General features: G+C 43.6%; 1 protein-coding gene across 1 annotated transcript; it reads right to left on the reverse strand.

The window, feature by feature from the left end:
- Window positions 1-1,811: 1,811 nt before the first annotated feature.
- Window positions 1,812-17,279, reverse strand: LOC139392155 (HEPACAM family member 2-like). The gene is made up of 9 exons (XM_071139924.1): window positions 17,143-17,279; window positions 10,423-10,782; window positions 9,329-9,613; window positions 5,998-6,297; window positions 4,833-4,958; window positions 3,041-3,062; window positions 2,896-2,930; window positions 2,419-2,492; window positions 1,812-1,998 (listed from the first exon to the last, which is right to left on the reverse strand). The coding sequence occupies exons 1-9, from the start codon at window positions 17,207-17,209 to the stop codon at window positions 1,864-1,866; spliced, it is 1,404 nt and encodes a 467-aa protein (XP_070996025.1). The 5' UTR covers window positions 17,210-17,279; the 3' UTR covers window positions 1,812-1,863.
- Window positions 17,280-18,826: the final 1,547 nt, after the last annotated feature.

The following is an 18,826-nucleotide window of genomic DNA, read 5'->3' on the forward strand; positions in this document are numbered from 1 at the left end:
TATGTGCATAGCGAGGAACCCTAATGTTTAAAAAATCATGGGGTTACTTGAGGGGGGTATTATAGCACATCATACATTGCTATTTAATTAACTTCATCCCAAATGGTTTTGTTTCATATACTAAAGATGGTGTCATCTCAAGCACCAAACACTGGGCCTACTACCTGGTGGAGTACAGCCTGGTTTAAAACAACACAGGGAGTAACCTAGTCTAGTTCCTGCTCCTGCTTAATGACACCACTGGCTATTTCCCTGTCAAATGAAGGCGTGGAGAGGTGCTGCCTCCAGGCACCAGTGTTGTTTCTCATGCAGCTGAATAGAGTGGATCCTCCCGTAAAACATAGAGAGAGACAGATGGTCTCCCTTCCAGGAGCCGACATCATAAAATACACTCTAAATGCTGAATGCATTTGGTCAATATTTTGCCCACGGTCAGGCTCAAAATGTAAATCCTCCCAGTGTTTCCACAATAAGGAAAGTAGTATCAGTTTTATCTAGGACCAACTCTCCAGCATATTTTGGGTATAAACTAACACATTTGACACAGCTGATGGTATTCTTGCAGTTGGTCTGTTTTTGCTCGAGTCACGCATCTAAATTAAGATTCACTCACTCACTCGCCACTCAACCTCCCTCCCACACACACATACACAGACTATTCGTGACTAGAAGTCAGCAGGAGCAGGTGGAAGGCACAGTACCACACGCTGAACTCTCCTTCTGTCGTTCCCTCTTTCTCACCAAACCAGAACAGACCAGAACAAACTAGAACAGACGAGACCTGATCAGACCAGTGACACAACTAAATAGCGCTGCATTCACCACCAGAATAACGGACAACCGTTCACAACACATCTCACATCACTAAAGTTATTCATTTAAGACGTTATGGGAGGCAGAAAACATTTATCATATAGTTCATTATTGAATCAAGCTAGTCAAATTGTTATAAATCTTTATTCAAATACAAAAAGTGCATATCTGTAAGTGGAAACTGTACAATACTCTGCAGACAGGCAACAACACATCTGACATTTCACACTGCGGTGGAGTGTACTTGGCAATGTCAAGATCAACAAAATAGCTACGTTTAGAAAAAGACAGGAGGATAGGACTCATAACATATTCACTCAAATAAAATGTAATTTCTTTCAAAACAAAACAATAAATTAAGTACAGTGTAGAGCAGATGTTGTATTTACATGCTGAAAAATAATGTTATACAACACCTCCATCAGACAGTATCTCACATGCAATGTGATAATTCCTTCATCCAAATATTCTTGCCCACTTCCAGAGGCAGCTTGAAAGAGCACATTGAATAAATATACAATTTGAAGAGAGAACAAAAATATTTTTGAGCTCTTGTTCTTTAAATTTAAATAATTATTAGAACATTTTAAGTAGGATGTTGAAACTGTGCCAGAGGCCTTGCTCAATGGCACATTGCAGATTATTTAGCTTGGGGATTCAACCCAGCAACCTTTCAGTTATTGGCCCAATGCTCTTAACAGGCGTCACTAAATAGTGTACTACTTGCTGCCCCTAGTAGTGCATACATGTTTGGATTTTTATTTTATCTTTATTTAACTAGGCAAGTAGGATAAGAACAAATTATTATTTTACAATGACGGCCTACCCCGGCCAAACCCTCCCCAATGGGACTCCCGATCACAGCCGGTTGTGATACAGCCCGGGATCGAACCAGGGTCTGTAGTGTCGCCTCTAGCACTGAGATGCAGTGCCTTAGACCGCTGCGAAACTCTGAATATATATATATATATATATATATATATATATACTGTATATATTCTTATATAGGGAAATAGAGTTCAATTTAGGATGCAATTTGGGATACTCTGGTTAACCTTCACACTGCTTTCCCAGCAGACTCTGGGTAGCCAGCGTGGGAGTTTCAGGGATGTGCCTGATGACATCATAGATGGTGGTATGCAAATCCTGGACAGACTCTAGGTGTGCCAGAGATCTGTTGGATGCCTGGGAAAGGAAAACAAACAACACATTCAGGGACACTATATGTTATAGCAAATGGAGGGAGTAGGAGTAGAACCCGGGTCACATGTGTGAAAGGGAAACACGTTAAGCATTCCTCCAATACAGTTAACCTTATGAGGAGGTTGCACATTCACATTTGAATCATTTAGCAGACACTCTTATCCCTAGAGATTTACAGGAGTAGTTAGGGTTAAGTGCCTTGCCTAGTCAGCTCGTGGTTTCGAACCAGCAAATTTTTGGTTACTAGCCCAACGCTCTTAATCGCTAGGTTCCCTGTCACACGCTAGGTAGCCTAGTGTGGGCTCATTAATTAATGAGGCTCACTGCAATATCAAAGAGATGTTCCTACAGAAAACTAGGCCTACTGTACCAAGCTGCATTGTTGCAAGACATACAACATACCTGTGTAGATTCCATTTTCCCAGGTATAGAGACAAACTCATAGATGCCAAAGTCTTCCGTTGCATCCTCATGACCTGCAAGTAAAATGTAGTTCACCTGAGAGACTTTTTGGTGTCAATGTAGTGTCCTCTCTATTTACTTCCTGTTTCTTGTTCCTTCCTAGTAGGTTATTTTATTTAGGACATGTCACTTTTGGTTTGGGGGAAACTGAATACCGCCCCACCATAGTTAAATGTATTGAACTCAGTTCACTAAAGCACAAACAGATCCAACTGAAACTTGAAGAGATCAGCAACCGAGTTCATGGGCTAATACGCCTGCATAAGACAAACAAGTATGATGACTGTATTGTTCTATGTTAGTGAAGGGTTTATGAGGAGTATTGTTTGTCTAGAGCTATGTACACGACACTGCCTAACAACAGGCAGGAACGAGAGGGTATGAGGTAAACATTGCAGGTGCAGAGGGGAAACTGACCCGAACGGTGTGGGCGTCTCTGTTCTGTCAAAGGTCTGCATGGGAGAGGCAAAGTCATTTTAATTAAACCCATTTACTGTAGGTAGGCTACCTAGACAAAGGTTATCTTTATTCATGTGTAAGCACTGATCAGTAATGGTCTTACCTGTTATAGATGTTCATGAGAACTGTAAAAGGAATAGTAGAGGTTTTAATAATAACAACAACTATTTGTATTTTACCCTACAGGCAAGATTTCAGGCTTTTTTAAGTTGAATGCCTTTCCTCAGAAAAACATGTCATTTTTTCCACAGATGCTGTTTGAGTTTGACATACTGCAACATTGGCAGATGATTGGCATGTACTGTACAGTTAACAAACTTCCAAATCTAGTGTCTAATGTAGTGTCTAGTGTCTACAGTAGTGTTTAGTGTCTACTGTAGTGTCTAGTGTCTACTGTAGTGTCTACTATATTGTCTAGTGTCTACTGTAGTGTCTAGTGTATAGTATCTAGAGTAGTGTCTACTGTAGTGTCTCTTGTCTACTGTAGTGTCTATTGTAGTGTATAGTGTCTACAGTAGTGTCTAGTGTCTACTGTAGTGTCTAGAGTCTAGTATCTACAGTAGTGTCTACTGTAGTGTCTCTTGTCTACTGTAGTGTCTATTGTAGTGTATAGTGTCTACAGTAGTGTCTAGTGTCTACTGTAGTGTCTAGTGTCTAGTATCTACAGCAGTGTCTACTGTAGTGTCTAGTGTCTACTGTAGTGTCTACCGTAGTGTATAGTGTCTACAGTAGGTAGTGCATAGTGTCTACTGCAGTGTCAAGTGTCTACTGTAGTGTCTGTAGTGTCTACAGTAGTGTCTAGTGTCTACTGTAGTGTCTAGTGTCTACTATAGTGTCTAGTGTTTACAGTAATGTCTAGTGTCTACAGTAAGGTCTAGTATCTATTGTAATGTCTTGTGTCTACTACATTGTCTAGTATTTACAATAGTGTCTAGTGTCTACAGTGGTGCCTAGGTTCTACTGTAGTGTCTACTTTAGTGTCTAGTGTCTACGGTAGTGTCTAGTGTCTACGGTAGTGTCTAGTGTCTACGGTAGTGTCTCGTGTCTACTGTAGTGTCTACGGTAATGTCTAGTGTCTACAGTAGTGTCTAGTGTCTACTATAGTGTCTACGGTAGTGTCTAGTGTCTACGGTAGTGTCTATTTAAGTATGCTCTCTCTAATTCTCTCTCTCTTTTTCTCTCTATTTCTCTTTCTTTCTCTTCTTTCTTTCTTGCTTTCTTTCTATCCGTCTTTCTGATGGATAGCCCTAGGACCATGTCTCAGGACTACCTGGCCTAATGACACCTTGCTGTCCCCAGTCCACCTGGCCGTGCTGCTGCTCCAGTTTCAACTGTTCTGCCTGCAGCTATGGAACCCTGACCTGTTCACCGGACGTGCTACCTGTCCCAGACCTGCTGTTTTCAACTCTCTAGAGACAGCAAGAGTGGTAGAGATGCGCTGAATGATCGGCTATGAAAAGCCAACTGACATTTACTCCCGAGGTGCTGACCTGTTGTACCCTCTACAACCACTGTGATTATTGTTTTTTGACCCTGCTGGTCATCTATGAACATTTGAACATCTTGGCCATGTTCTGTTATAATCTCCACCCGGCACAGCCAGAAGAGGACTGGCCACCCCTCATAGCCTGGTTCCTCTCTAGGTTTCTTCCTAGGTTCTGGCCTTTCTAGGGAGTTTTTCCTAGCCACCGTGCTTCTACACCTGCATTGCTTGCTGTTTGGGGTTTAAGGCTGGGTTTCACAGTAGTGTCTAGTGTCTACTGTAGTGTCTAGTTTCTACAATAGTGTCTAGTGCCTACAGTAGTGTCTAGTGCCTACAGTAGTGTCTAGTTTCTACTGTGTTTACAGTTGCTGCTATCACCCTAAGTCATTATGAAGATAACCATAACATTTACCTCTCTTGGGATGATGACAGCTTCTTCTGAAGTAGACCAGTAACATACAGCTAATGAACAGACAGGACAGAGTGATGGCAGCCAGAGGAGAGAATGATCTGCTCTCCTGGACATATCTCTCCTTTCCTACAGATGAAAGAGAACAACCATAAACTCTTGCAGAATCAGTGCCTCTTTTAAAACTGCTCCTCAAAATCCACTTTTCTAAAACTATCTTCTAATGTATGATTTTATATAGCTATTTTGTTTTCCTTCTCAATTTTTCTGTCTCTGTATCTTCTGTAGTCCTTTTATTAATTTTGAGAAGCACTTTGTTGACCTGCCATTGAAAAACACACTATAAATAAAGTTAGTATTGTTACAGTCAGAGTCAAATTTCAAAACTTTAATCAGAGCCGGTTTCCCAGACACAGATTAAGCACAGTCCTGGACTAAGAAGCTCTTTCAATGGAGAATATCTATTAAAAATGGTTGTTAGTCACGGAATAGGCATAATCTGGGACTGGGAAACCGGCCCTGGTGGTTTAGTGACTAAATTGTACAAATTTGAGAAGTCCAAGGTGAGAGGAAACCTGTCAACCCAGACCTGGTGGACAGTTAGTGTGTTTAGTTTGTCCATCGACATTTTAGATCATTCTTAATAGGATATATATATTTACAGCGTTATTTGCTATACAGTAGCCAAGATTATGTGTATCTTTTTTAATTTGGAGACTGAAACCACCTACACATAGAAACTCCACACATGCAGTAAAACATGGTCAACAATGAGACCAGCTGTTATTTTTCTCTGTTTACTCTCCCATAGAGCCAGTGGACTTTTACACAGGCCAGAGTGACCGGTACTTGGCAACTAAGGAGAAACACAATATTTATGATTCACCTTGTGTGGGTGGATTAACTGACTCTCTTCTAAATGTACCTTTACTTTGGACTCTCAGCAAGCAAGGTTGCTGCTCATATTTCGAAAAGTCATACTTTATAAACTACGTAGGTTACAAATATAGGTCTTCACCTTGGTACCTTATGGCATGATAATGTGCACAGTGTGTACTCAGACCTGATTCCCAGTTCCACCTACGCTATGCCAGCACCCCAGGGCTGTGTGTGTGTGTTCCCAGTCCCTCCTACGCTCCCTCCAGCACCCCAGGCCAGCTCTACCCACCTGTCCCCAGGCTGGCCACCACCAGGGTGAACTGGGTCTCGTCCTGCTTCTGGGTCACATTGTTAAACGCCCTGCACAGGAACTCCTCGGCCTGGGCCAGCTTGTAGGAGGTGACCTCCAGGCGCAGTCCCACAGTGATGACTTCAGTGGCGTTGTTGGTCTTAGAGATCCACATACAGCTGTTGGGAGGGTTGGAGTCGGCCTGGCAGTCGAAGAACACCAGCTCACCAGGGTTCACTGTGAAGACCTCCCCAGTTCGCAGACCATGGTCAGACTTCACAGCCAGGTTGTAGGGGCCATCTGGGAGATATTAGAGTGGTTCATATTGTCACAAACCGGCCCTCTGGGAACATAGTTTTATGATCAACTTCAAGCTCTATTGGGACTGTGGAAAGCTAGGATCCTTTGGCAGCTAGGATAAATTGTTTTATTAGCAATAATTCAGAATGTCAGGGCCTCCTAAATGACGCAGCAGTCTGAGGCACTGCATTACAGTGCTTGAGGCGTCACCACAGACCCGGGTTCGATCCCGGGCTGTGTGCATCTGGCCGCGACCAGGAGACCCATGAGGCGGCGCACAATCGGCACAGTGGCATCCGGGTTAGGGGAGAGATTGGCCAGCCAGGATGTCCTTGTCCCATCGCACTCTAGCGACTCCTGTGGCGGGCCAGGTGCATGCACGCTGACGCCTTCACCAATTGTACAGTGTTTCCTCCGACACAATGGTGCGGCTGGCTTCTGGATTGAGCGAACAGTGTCTCAAGAAGCAGTGCGGCTTGGCAGGGTCATGTTACGGAGGACACATGGCTCTCGACCTTCGCCCCTCCGTACGGGAGTTGCCGCGATGGGACAAGACTGTAACTACCAATAGGATACCACGAAATTGGGGAGAAAAAGGGGTAAAAAAATTATAATTCTAAAAAGATACATATATATTCAGAATGTCAGTAAATGACCAAACATGTCATCCTATTGTGAGGCAGCATTGGGCTCTTCACCACTACAAATCAGGTTACAAGACATACAGTGCCTTCAAAAAGTATTCAGATCCCTTGACCTTTTCCACATTTTGTTACGCTACAGCCTTATTCTAAAATGGAGTAAATAAATGAAAATCCTCAGCAATCTACACACTATACCGCATAACGACAAAGCAAAAACAAGTTTTGCAAATGTATTCAAAATATAAAAACAGAAATACCTTATTTACATAATTACTCAGACTTTTTGCTATGAGACTAGAAAATTGAGCTCAGGTGCATCCTGTTTCCATTGATCATCATTGAGATGTTTCTACAACTTGATTGGAGTCTACCTGTGGTAAATTCAATTGATTGGACATGATTTGGAAGGGCACACATCTGTCTATATAAGGTCCCACAGTTGACAGTGCAAGTCAAAGCAAAAACCAAGCCATGAGGTCAAAGGAATTGTCAGTAGAGCTCTGAGACAGGATTGTGACGAGGCGCAGATCTGGGAAAGGGTACCAACCCATTTCTGCAGCATTGAAGGTCACCAAGAACAGTGGCCTCCATCATTCTTAAATTGAAGAAGTTTGGAACCACCAAGACTCTTCCTAGAGCTGCCCGCCCAGCCAAACTGAGCAATCAGGGAAGAAGGGCCTTGACGAAGAACCCGATGGTCACTCTGACAGAGCTCCAGAGTTACTTTGTGGAGATGGGGGAGAACCAGAAGGACAACCATCTCTGAAGCACCACCAATATTTAACTAGTCAAGTCAGTTAAGAGTTCTTATTTACAATGACGGCCTACACCAGCCAAATCCAGACGACGCTGGGCCAATTGCACACCACCCTATGGGATTCCCAATGATACAGCCTGGATTTGAACCAGGGTGTCTGCAATGATGCCTCAAGCACTGAGATACAGTGCCTTAGACAGCTGCACCACTTTAGTGGATCCCTGTCTGTGAAATGTTCAGTTGTCTGTTATCCTTTGTCTATGGTCTATTGTCTAAAATCCTAAATAAAATATATTTATCTAAAAAAGATAAGATGTTAAGATAAAGAAGTTCCATCTATTAAATCTCTTCCCTCTGACTGCATCTCAACATACAACCATTAGCAAATGCATTTAGCATAATTGGACTGCAAATTGTCCTATTACAACATTTGTTGTCTTGTTTTCAACTGTAGAATGGGTTAATGTCTGAACATATGTCAACAGTATCCTTCCACGTCGGCTAACCTCCAAACCTGCCACAACCAACCTGGTTTCCTTAACCTAACGGAGGCCCGATAGCGATACTGCAGTACTGACATGATAGTATTGCCACAGAACAGTGGGCCTCTGTCAGACTCCCATGCAAATTTCAGTCACTTCTGTTTTCAGACCTCACTGAGCTCTCTTATGGTTTGAATTTCCATACTGGTATTACTCATAGAAGGCCAGGAGGATGGAAGTATTTATACTTCTGTAAAATGTGGAAAATACAGTGCGGGAAGTTGAGTCATTAAGTTCTTTCCCCAGGCTCTTGTTTATTCATTTTGACATGTATTCTGCATTGACTAGCTCATGAATAGCAAACATGATGTTCTATTGTGACCCATGTTGTATGAGACGTAGTTTTATGAGACGTAGTTGTCTGTGAAGTAGTTTTATGAGACGTAGTTGTATGAGACGTAGTTGTCTGTGAAGTAGTTGTATGTCTGAGACATTTGTACAACATTTTTATAGTGGTGGCAAGTAGCCTAGTGGTTAAGACTGTTGGGCAGGTAATTGAAAGGTTGCTAGTTTGAATCCCAGAGCCGACTAGGTGAAACAAATCTGTTGCTGTGCCCTTGAGCATGGCACTGAACCCTAATTGCTCCTGTAAGTCGCTCTGGATAAGAGTATCTGCTAAATGACCAAAAATGTCATGTATAACGTGCAGTAATACAAAGAACTACAGTAATGTGCTGTTATAGACAGAACTACAGTAATGTTCTGTTATAGACAGAACTACAGTAATGTGCTGTTATAGACAGAACTACAGTAATGTTCTGTTTTATAGACAGACCTACAGCGATGTCCTGTTATAGACAGAACTACAGTAATGTTCTGTTATAGACAGAACTACAGTAATGTTCTGTTATGGACAGAACTACAGTAATGTTCTGTTATAGACAGAACTACAGTAATGTGCTGTTATAGACAGATCTACAGCGATGTTCTGTTATAGACAGAACCACAGTAATGTGCTGTTATAGACAGAACTACAGTAACGTGCAGTAATAGACAGAACTACAGTAATGTGCTGTTATAGACAGAACTACAGTAATGTGCTGTTATAGACAGAACTACAGTAATGTGCTGTTATAGACAGAACTTACAGAAGACACTGAGGTCCAGGGTGTGGCTCTGTCTCTGGCTGATGTGGTTCCTGGCCAGGCAGCGGTACTGTCCAATGTCCTTCTTCCTCACAGGATTTATCACCAGAGTAGAGTTGTCCTGGGAAAACTGATGACGAGCACTAACATCTAGGGGTATGTTGTTCCTCAGCCACTGGTACTGAACCCTGGTTCCGTTTTCCACCCTACAGGTCCATGTCACGTTCTCCTTGTCCTCAACAACTGTAGAAGATGGTGTCTTCTGGATAACTGGAGTGGACACAGGTACTGGAGAAGGGGAGAGACGAAACAGTAAGATGATGATAGGCACATATTAAGCGCAGCCAAGCAAGCAACAAAAGTACATATCTTTCAAGTTACTTAATTAACCTAGTTACTGTAGGAAGCTAGTTACTGAAGGAACCTAGTTACTGTAGGAACCTAGTTACTGTAGGAACCTAGTTACTGAAGGAACCTAGTTACTGTAGGAACCTAGTTACTGTAGGAACCTAGTTACTGAAGGAACCTAGTTACTTAATTAACCTAGTTACTGTAGGAACCTAGTTACTGAATGAACCTAGTTACTGAATGAACCTAGTTACTGAATGAACCTAGTTACTGTAGGAACCTAGTTACTTAATTAACCTAGTTACTGTAGGAACCTAGTTACTTAATTAACCTAGTTACTGTAGGAACATAGTTACTTAATTAACCTAGTTACTGTAGGAACCTAGTTTCTGAAGGAACCTAGTTTTTGAAGGAACCTAGTTACTGAATGAACCTAGTTACTGAATGAACCTAGTTACTGAATGAGTACATACAGTATATTAGAGCACTACACATTATGACATCATGAATGCCATAACGCACTCTAATCCACTAACACACGTTGACTCTGTACCCCCTGTATACAGCCTTGTTACACCAGTTGTATTCAGCGCGTGTGACGAATACAATTTGATTTGAAGTGACTTTAAAAGGCTAAAATAAATATATTTCTTACCCTCTTAATATGTATGTATTTATATTGCTTTAATAAATCTGTCTGTAATAAATACAGTCTGACAGATAAGTTTCTCTGGTGTCCACTAACTCACCATCGACGGTGACGTGGACGGTCCTCTCGGCCCTGATGAGCTCCTGTCTCTGGGGGAAGTGAATGTCCAGGTCCAGATGATAGTCCCCCTCCGCCGCCTCGTCCAGCCTGGGGATCAGGAGAGAGGCGTTGGGGGGCTGGAAAAAGTAGCGCTTCCTGTGTCTCATGGAGGCCAGCATGATGGCTGTGTGGTTGTGGAAGGTCACCAGCAGGGTTTTGGGGCCCCCCGGCCGGGTCTGGTACCAGCTGCCCTGGATCTCAACGTCCTCCAATCGGAAGTAAGTCTCCACGGAGAGGAGGAGGGACTTCCCTTTGACGCCATGGAGCACGGACGGAATATGGACGATCTCTGAGTTTACTTCTGAGGATGGAGGGAAGGAAGGGATGAGACAGAGCATTATAGAGGAGGGGAGGAAGGGGTGAGCCAGAGCATTATAGAAGAGGGGAGGAAGGGGTGAGACAGAGCATTATAGAGGAGGGGAGGAAGGGGTGAGACAGAGCATTATAGAGGAGAGGAGGAAGGGGTGAGGCAGAGCATTATAGAAGAGGGAAGGGATGAGACAGAACATTATAGAGGAGGGGAGGAAGGGATGAGACAGAGCATTATAGAGGAGGGAAGGGATGAGACAGAGCATTATAGAGGAGGGAAGGGATGAGACAGAGCATGATTAAAGGAGGGAAGGAAGGGATGAGACAGAGCATTATAGAGGAGAGAAGGGATGAGACAGAGCATGATTAGAGGAGGGAGGGAAGGGGTGAGAGAGCATTATAGAGTAGGGGAGGAAGGGATGAGACCGAGCATTATAGAGGAGGGGGGGAAGGGGTGAGACAGAACATTATAGAGGAGGGAAGGAAGGGGTGAGACAGAGCATTATAGAGGATGGGAGGAAGGGGTGAGACAGAACATTATAGAGGAGGGGAGGAAGGGATGAGACAGAACATTATAGAGGAGGGAAGGGATGAGACAGAACATTATAGAGGAGGGAATGGATGAGACAGAGCATTATAGAGGAGGGAAGGGATGAAACAGAGCATTATAGAGGAGGGAAGGGATGAGACAGAGCATTATAGAGGAGGGGGGGAAGGGGTGAGACAGAACATTATAGAGGAGGGAAGGAAGGGGTGAGACAGAACATTATAGAGGAGGGGAGGAAGGGATGAGACAGAACATTATAGAGGAGGGAAGGGGTGAGACAGAACATTATAGAGGAGGGAAGGGATGAGACAGAGCATGATTAGAGGAGGGAAGGAAGGGATGAGACAGAGCATTATAGAGGAGGGAAGGGATGAGACAGAGCATGATTAGAGGAGGGAGGGAAGGGGTGAGAGAGAGCATTATAGAAGAGGGAAGGAAGGGGTGAGACAGAACATTATAGAGGAGGGGAGGAAGGGATGAGACAGAACATTATAGAGGAGGGAAGGGGTGAGACAGAACATTATAGAGGAGGGAAGGGATGAGACAGAGCATGATTAGAGGAGGGAAGGAAGGGATGAGACAGAGCATTATAGAGGAGGGAAGGGATGAGACAGAGCATGATTAGAGGAGGGAGGGAAGTGGTGAGAGAGAGCATTATAGAAGAGGGAAGGAAGGGGTGAGACAGAGCATTATAGAGGAGGGGAGGAAGGGGTGAGAGAGCATTATAGAAGAGGGAAGGGATGAGACAGAACATTATAGAAGAGGGAAGGGATGAGACAGAACATTATAGAGGAGGGAAGGGGTGAGACAGAACAGTATAGAGGAGGGAAGGGATGAAACAGAGCATTATAGAGGAGGGAAGGGATGAGACAGAGCATTATAGAGGAGGGAAGGGATGAGATAGAGCATGATTAGAGGAGGGAAGGAAGGGATGAGACAGAGCATTATAGAGGAGGGAAGGGATGAGACAGAGCATGATTAGAGGAGGGAGGGAAGGGGTGAGAGAGAGCATTATAGAGTAGGGGAGGAAGGGATGAGACCGAGCATTATAGAGGAGGGGAGGAAGGGGTGAGACAGAGCATTACCTAGATCAGCACTCCTACTACCTAGATCAGCACTCCTACTACCTAGATCAGGACTCTTACTACCTAGATCAGCACTCCTACTATCTAGATCAGGACTCCTACTACCTAGATCAGGACTCCTACTACCTAGATCAGGACTCCTGCTACCTAGATCAGCACTCCTACTACCTAGATCAGGACTCCTACTACCTAGATCAGAACTCCTACTACCTAGATCAGGACTCCTACTACCTAGATCAGGACTCCTACTACCTAGATCAGCACTCCTACTACCTAGACCAGCATTCCTACTACCTAGATCAGGACTCCTACTACCTAGATCAGGACTCCTACGACCTAGATCAGGACTCCTGCTACCTAGATCAGGACTCCTACGACCTAGATCAGGACTCCTACAACCTAGATCAGGACTCCTACTACCTAGATCAGGACTCCTACGACCTAGATCAGGACTCCTACTACCTAGATCAGGACTCCTACTACCTAGATCAGGACTCCTACTACCTAGATCAGGACTCCTACTACCTAGATCAGGACTCCTACGACCTAGATCAGGACTCCTACTACCTAGATCAGGACTCCTACGACCTAGATCAGGACTCCTACAACCTAGATCAGGACTCCTACTACCTAGATCAGGACTCCTACGACCTAGATCAGCACTCCTACTACCTAGATCAGGACTCTTACTACCTAGATCAGCACTCCTACTATCTAGATCAGGACTCCTACTACCTAGATCAGGACTCCTACTACCTAGATCAGAACTCCTGCTACATAGATCAGCACTCCTACTACCTAGATCAGGACTCCTACTACCTAGATCAGAACTCCTACTACCTAGATCAGGACTCCTACTACCTAGATCAGGACTCCTACTACCTAGATCAGCACTCCTACTACCTAGATCAGCATTCCTACTACCTAGATCAGGACTCCTACTACCTAGATCAGGACTCCTACGACCTAGATCAGGACTCCTGCTACCTAGATCAGGACTCCTACGACCTAGATCAGGACTCCTACAACCTAGATCAGGACTCCTACTACCTAGATCAGGACTCCTACGACCTAGATCAGGACTCCTACTACCTAGATCAGGACTCCTACTACCTAGATCAGGACTCCTGCTACCTAGATCAGGACTCCTACTACCTAGATCAGGACTCCTACGACCTAGATCAGGACTCCTACTACCTAGATCAGGACTCCTACGACCTAGATCAGGACTCCTACTACCTAGATCAGGACTCCTACTACCTAGATCAGGACTCCTACGACCTAGATCAGGACTCCTACTACCTAGATCAGGACTCCTACTACCTAGATCAGAACTCCTACTACCTAGATCAGGACTCCTACTACCTAGATCAGGACTCTTACAGCACTCCGAGATGCTTTATAAATACAGTCCCTGAACACACGTACAAATGCATGAGCTTTTCATGAACATGAAATTGAAAGCCATAGCAGTCTTTTTTACACCACGTGCAGACTCCTCCTCCTGCTGAGCTTCGTAAAGCAGAAAGAGTCTGCGATATCATCTTATGGTTACATGATTGACACATCTGTGTCATGCTATTTATTCATTCATTCCGTTTACTTTATCCAGACCTCTGTCCTGAAACCCAATTCATAAGTAATTGTGAGACATTGACAAGCCTATCATATTACTACTAACAGGTATTAAAGCAAACATCTTTGAGCTGTATGATTTAGCCGCTGAGAATTGTACACTGATGTTCAACGGCTAAATTAGGATTAGAATTAAGAAGGAGTAGGTGATGTGTGTGTTGTGTTGCCAGCTCAGATTAAACAACAGCAGGCAGGTTGGCTGTCCACAGGTTAAACCCCCCACACCTTCTCTTTCTACCTCTTTCTCTCTCGCTCTCCCCGCTCCCCTATCACTTTCTCTCCCTTTCTTTTTCAATGCCCTCTATGTTCTATTTCCCTCCCCCTCTCCCTTCTTCTGCCTCTCTCTCTCCCTGCATCCTCTCCCCTCTCGCCTTCCATCTTCCCACCCTCTCCCTCCTCCTCCTACCTCTCTCTCTATCCAAGCATCCCCCCTCTTTCCTCCCTCCCTCCATCTTCCTCTTCCATCTTCCATCCCGCTCCTCCAATCCCTCCTCCCTCTCTCTCTCTCCCTCCATCCTCCCCAGTCAGCCCAGTTCCCCCGGGGGACGTCCAGGCCCTGCTGACTGCCACTGTTGTTCATCACAATAGATGAACCGTGTGCCTGGTGTTATGTCCTAAATAATACAAACGGCCTACCCCCATCCATGTCACACTCCAAGTGGCCTGCTAGCTAGGCCATCAGCAGGGCTGTGTATTCCAGCATAAGGCCAGGGAAGGTCTATTAAATAAGCAGGACAGTGTGCTGAACCCACTGCTGCCACTGTTGTCACTAAACAAGCCTGGGATTGTTGTGGTGATAAGAGACAGTGACAGTGGAGATAACTGAGGCAATGGACTCTGAGAAGGTGAGGGGATGTCTTCACTGTCACACACACATGCACGCACGCACGTACACACACACACACACACACACACTTATAAACACATAATTATTAACACACACACTCCGCCTGTTGACCCCAAATAAAGGCCACCAGCACCATTGGCCAGCTGAATGCTACTGATGCACCACCCTCAAGTGTCCCCTCCTGCTTCCTTGATTACATAAACAAGACCCCTCAAGTGAATACAAACACATTCTTAGAAGTGAGCTCCAATACGAACACATTCTTAGAAGTGAGCTCCGATACGAACACATTCTTAGAAGTGAGCTCCGATAGGAACACATTCTTAGAAGTGAGCTCCAATACGAACACATTCTTAGAAGTGAGCTCCAATACGAACACATTCTTAGAAGTGAGCTCCAATACGAACACATTCTTAGAAGTGAGCTCCAATACGAACACATTCTTAGAAGTGAGCTCCAATACGAACACATTCTTAGAAGTGAGCTCCAATACGAACACATTCTTAGAAGTGAGCTCCAATACGAACACATTCTTAGAAGTGAGCTCCAATACGAACACATTCTTAGAAGTGAGCTCCAATACGAACACATTCTTAGAAGTGAGCTCCAATACGAACACATTCTTAGAAGTGAGCTCCAATACGAACACATTCTTAGAAGTGAGCTCCAATACAAACACATTCTTAGAAGTGAGCTCCAATACGAACACATTCTTAGAAGTGAGCTCCAATACGAACACATTCTTAGAAGTGAGCTCCAATACAAACACATTCTTAGAAGTGAGCTCCATTGTTGTGTTAGGACATCGGTGGTGAGCTTATCTAGTCATGTGAGATTTGTTGGACATCTATTATCATCAGCAGGGAAGGATTGGCCATAGGGCAATACTGCCAAATGCAAGATGGACTGACCCATCATAATAATTATTTGGCAAATAACGGGGGCCTAGAGTGAAAAATAAATGCCATTTTGGGAGACTTCAGGAAAGAAATGGATCAGTGTGATAGAAATGCCCGGTCCTATTTCTGGTCCCATCTCGTGACAAGCTGAGTCAGCAGAGGCATGGTTGATTATCTCTTTCCAGGTGTCTTTCCTCCATCTTCTGACTGTCTAAAGTCTGACTGAAAAACCCTTGTTACAACCATTAAAAGCCAGCATAAAGTATATGAAACATGGGAATCAGATCATAAATATTGGTAGCTACTGCAATGTGACATAACAACGTAGCAACAACTTAGTCAACCACCATAGAATTAATCTCAGTTAACCCAGAACTGAAATCACGTGTAATTTGGTCAGATATGTTTACGTAGATGTCTGATTTCCATAGACTCAACACGGACCAATACTGACATGCATGAACACACATGCATAAGAGTATTCCTGTGCTTTTACACTATGATTAATCCTTGTGTTGTCTTACGGGTTAAAATGACCCGCCACTATGTTTAAAAGCAGAGAAAATGTCTAAATGATATTTTTTTAACTTAAATTTTGGTGTCTTTTCCTAGAGAGACCCCAATATTACAAAAAGTGAAACATCGCCTTTGTTCATATTTCCATGACAGCTGTACACCACTAGGGTACAAAGTGTATACAGAATGTTAAGACTACACAAGGGGAGTATACAGAATGTTAAGACTACACAAGGGGAGTACACAGAATGTTAAGACTACACAAGGGGAGTACACAGAATGTTAAGACTACACAAGGGGAGTATACAGAATGTTAAGACTACACAAGGGGAGTATACAGAATGTTAAGACTACACAAGGGGAATATACAGAATGTTAAGACTACACAAGGGGAGTATACAGAATGTTAAGACTACACAAGGGGAGTATACAGAATGTTAAGACTACACAAGGGTTAAACAGTACCATTCTATTATGCGTGTAATAACTGATCAAATCAAATACAGTCTAATGGCTCGATCATGATTAAACCAATGAAAGATAATGGGCAATGTTCATGTGGGCCCTTACTTTTAGTTGTACTTTCAAAACATTTAATGAATTTCTCTTGAAATGACATTCAATTAACATTGCTGAGATGTCAGCAATGGACCAATCACCAGGTATGCCCAGATAACAAAATGAACCACAACTGTTTCATCCGACATTACCAATACTCAGACACACCACTAAAGATCCCCGCTCTTCAGCTTTCCACTGCACTGGTATCCCCAACAAGGTGACCACAGTGACACTAGACGTGTATGGTTCTTCTTCCTCTTACCTGAGAGAGTAAGTAGTGCAGTGTAGAGGCACAGAGCGATAAAGGTCCTTCTTCCAAGGCCCTCCATTGGTGTATCTTATATCCTCTGATGAGTTAGTAGTCTGCTCTGGAAAGAGACTGTGACAGTAAGGGAGGGAGGTATGAGGGAGGGAGGGGAACTGAACTGGTGGTGACAACATTTGCCAGGGAAATAAGAGGAGCCAGCCAGCCAGCAGCCCAGGCCCCTCCCACGTGACTTGAGTGTGGAGAGGTAGCATACACCTGGCAGGCACAGGAAACACTTGGCCTCCACCCTCCACTGTGGTCCTCAGGCTCAGTGAAATACAGGCATTACATTTTAGTCACTTAGCACTTAATAAAGTAAGTAAGAAAACCACATATCATAGTCATTGCAAGTAAAACCGGCTAACAGCTAAATCAGTGCTAGTAAAAGACACATGTGGCTGTTAGCTTAGATACAGGCTTAGAGACACAGAGAGAGAGGGAGCTGCAGTGGTAATGGTTGAGAATGTCATTTAGGTTGTGAATATAGACAGGGGACGACAATGCAGAAGGATGCTCAAAATAAGTATTTATAGCCAACAGACACATACTGTTACAGGCAGACTCATAGGCAGACATTTATACACTCTGAAATATCAAAGGAGTGATACACACACACACACACACACACACACACACACACACACACACACAGGGGGAGAGAGAGAGAGAGAGAGAGAGAGAGAGAGAGAGAGAGCAGGAGAGAGAGAGAGAGAGAGAGAGACCACATGACATTGTCCCAAAAAATGACATTTTTTACAGACAGTGTCATTGTGTCACACCATGGAGTTGCTAAGTGTAGGCGCTATTGTGACAACTGAATGTAGTGTAGTGAATGTAGTGAAATGTTCTTAGTGATTTGTGACCCATTCATAAAAATGTTGAGCAACAGAAAGACAAACAAGCAAATCATTCATTTTATTAGCTATACTATCTCTTTACATTCATAGAAGCTAATTAATGAAGACCCAAATTGGAAGCCACAGATACATAGAGATCATCCCAGTGTAATGCTAGTTGTCCAACTTTGTTTCTCAAAATCGTCAGTAAATATAAAAATAACAAGCATTGATAATGTGTTGGGCTGATTGGTCTATTCTAGGAATGTTGTAATGGTATGCTCCTTCCTCTACAAATACAACAGCCTCTTTCCCCAGTGCGCCTGCAAGTGTTGTATGACCCTCTAGATGGAGACATTGTATCGTTATTCTCCAGCTAAAGTCCTTGAGGACTGACACTATGTTTACAGAAGTAAATCAAGTTTTGAATTCATATAGAAGAAACTGTATATTGTTTACGTTGATACATTCTTTGCCTTTTCCATTAGACCTGAATAGATACAATTGCTGGATGTATCAAGCATCTCAGAGTAGGACTGCTGATCTAGGATCAGTCCCCCCCCTGTCCATGTAATCTTATTCATTGTGATATAAAAGACAAAAATGATCCTAAATCAGCACTCCTACTCTTTATGAAAACTTGTAGACTTCTACTGCGAGGGTTTTTACCCAGAGGTTGGGCTATGATCACACAGTCTCAAATGGCACATTATTCCATACATAGTCTATTTATTTTAACCAAATCCCTATGGGCCCTGGTTAAAAGTAGTTTACTATATAGGGAATACTGTAGGGTGCCATTT

The sequence above is a fragment of the Oncorhynchus clarkii genome, chromosome 32, assembly GCF_045791955.1.
Source record: "Oncorhynchus clarkii lewisi isolate Uvic-CL-2024 chromosome 32, UVic_Ocla_1.0, whole genome shotgun sequence".
Lineage (NCBI taxonomy): Eukaryota > Metazoa > Chordata > Actinopteri > Salmoniformes > Salmonidae > Oncorhynchus > Oncorhynchus clarkii.

Coding starts and splice junctions, on each gene's coding strand:
- LOC139392155 (XM_071139924.1), bottom strand. CDS start 17,209: ATGGAGGGCCTTGGAAGAAGGACCTTTATCGCTCTGTGCCTCTACACT. Junction 3,063..4,832: donor CTGTCATCATCCCAAGAGAG/GTAAATGTTATG, acceptor TTCCTTTTACAG/TTCTCATGAACATCTATAAC. Junction 2,493..2,895: donor GAGACGCCCACACCGTTCGG/GTCAGTTTCCCC, acceptor TTTTACTTGCAG/GTCATGAGGATGCAACGGAA.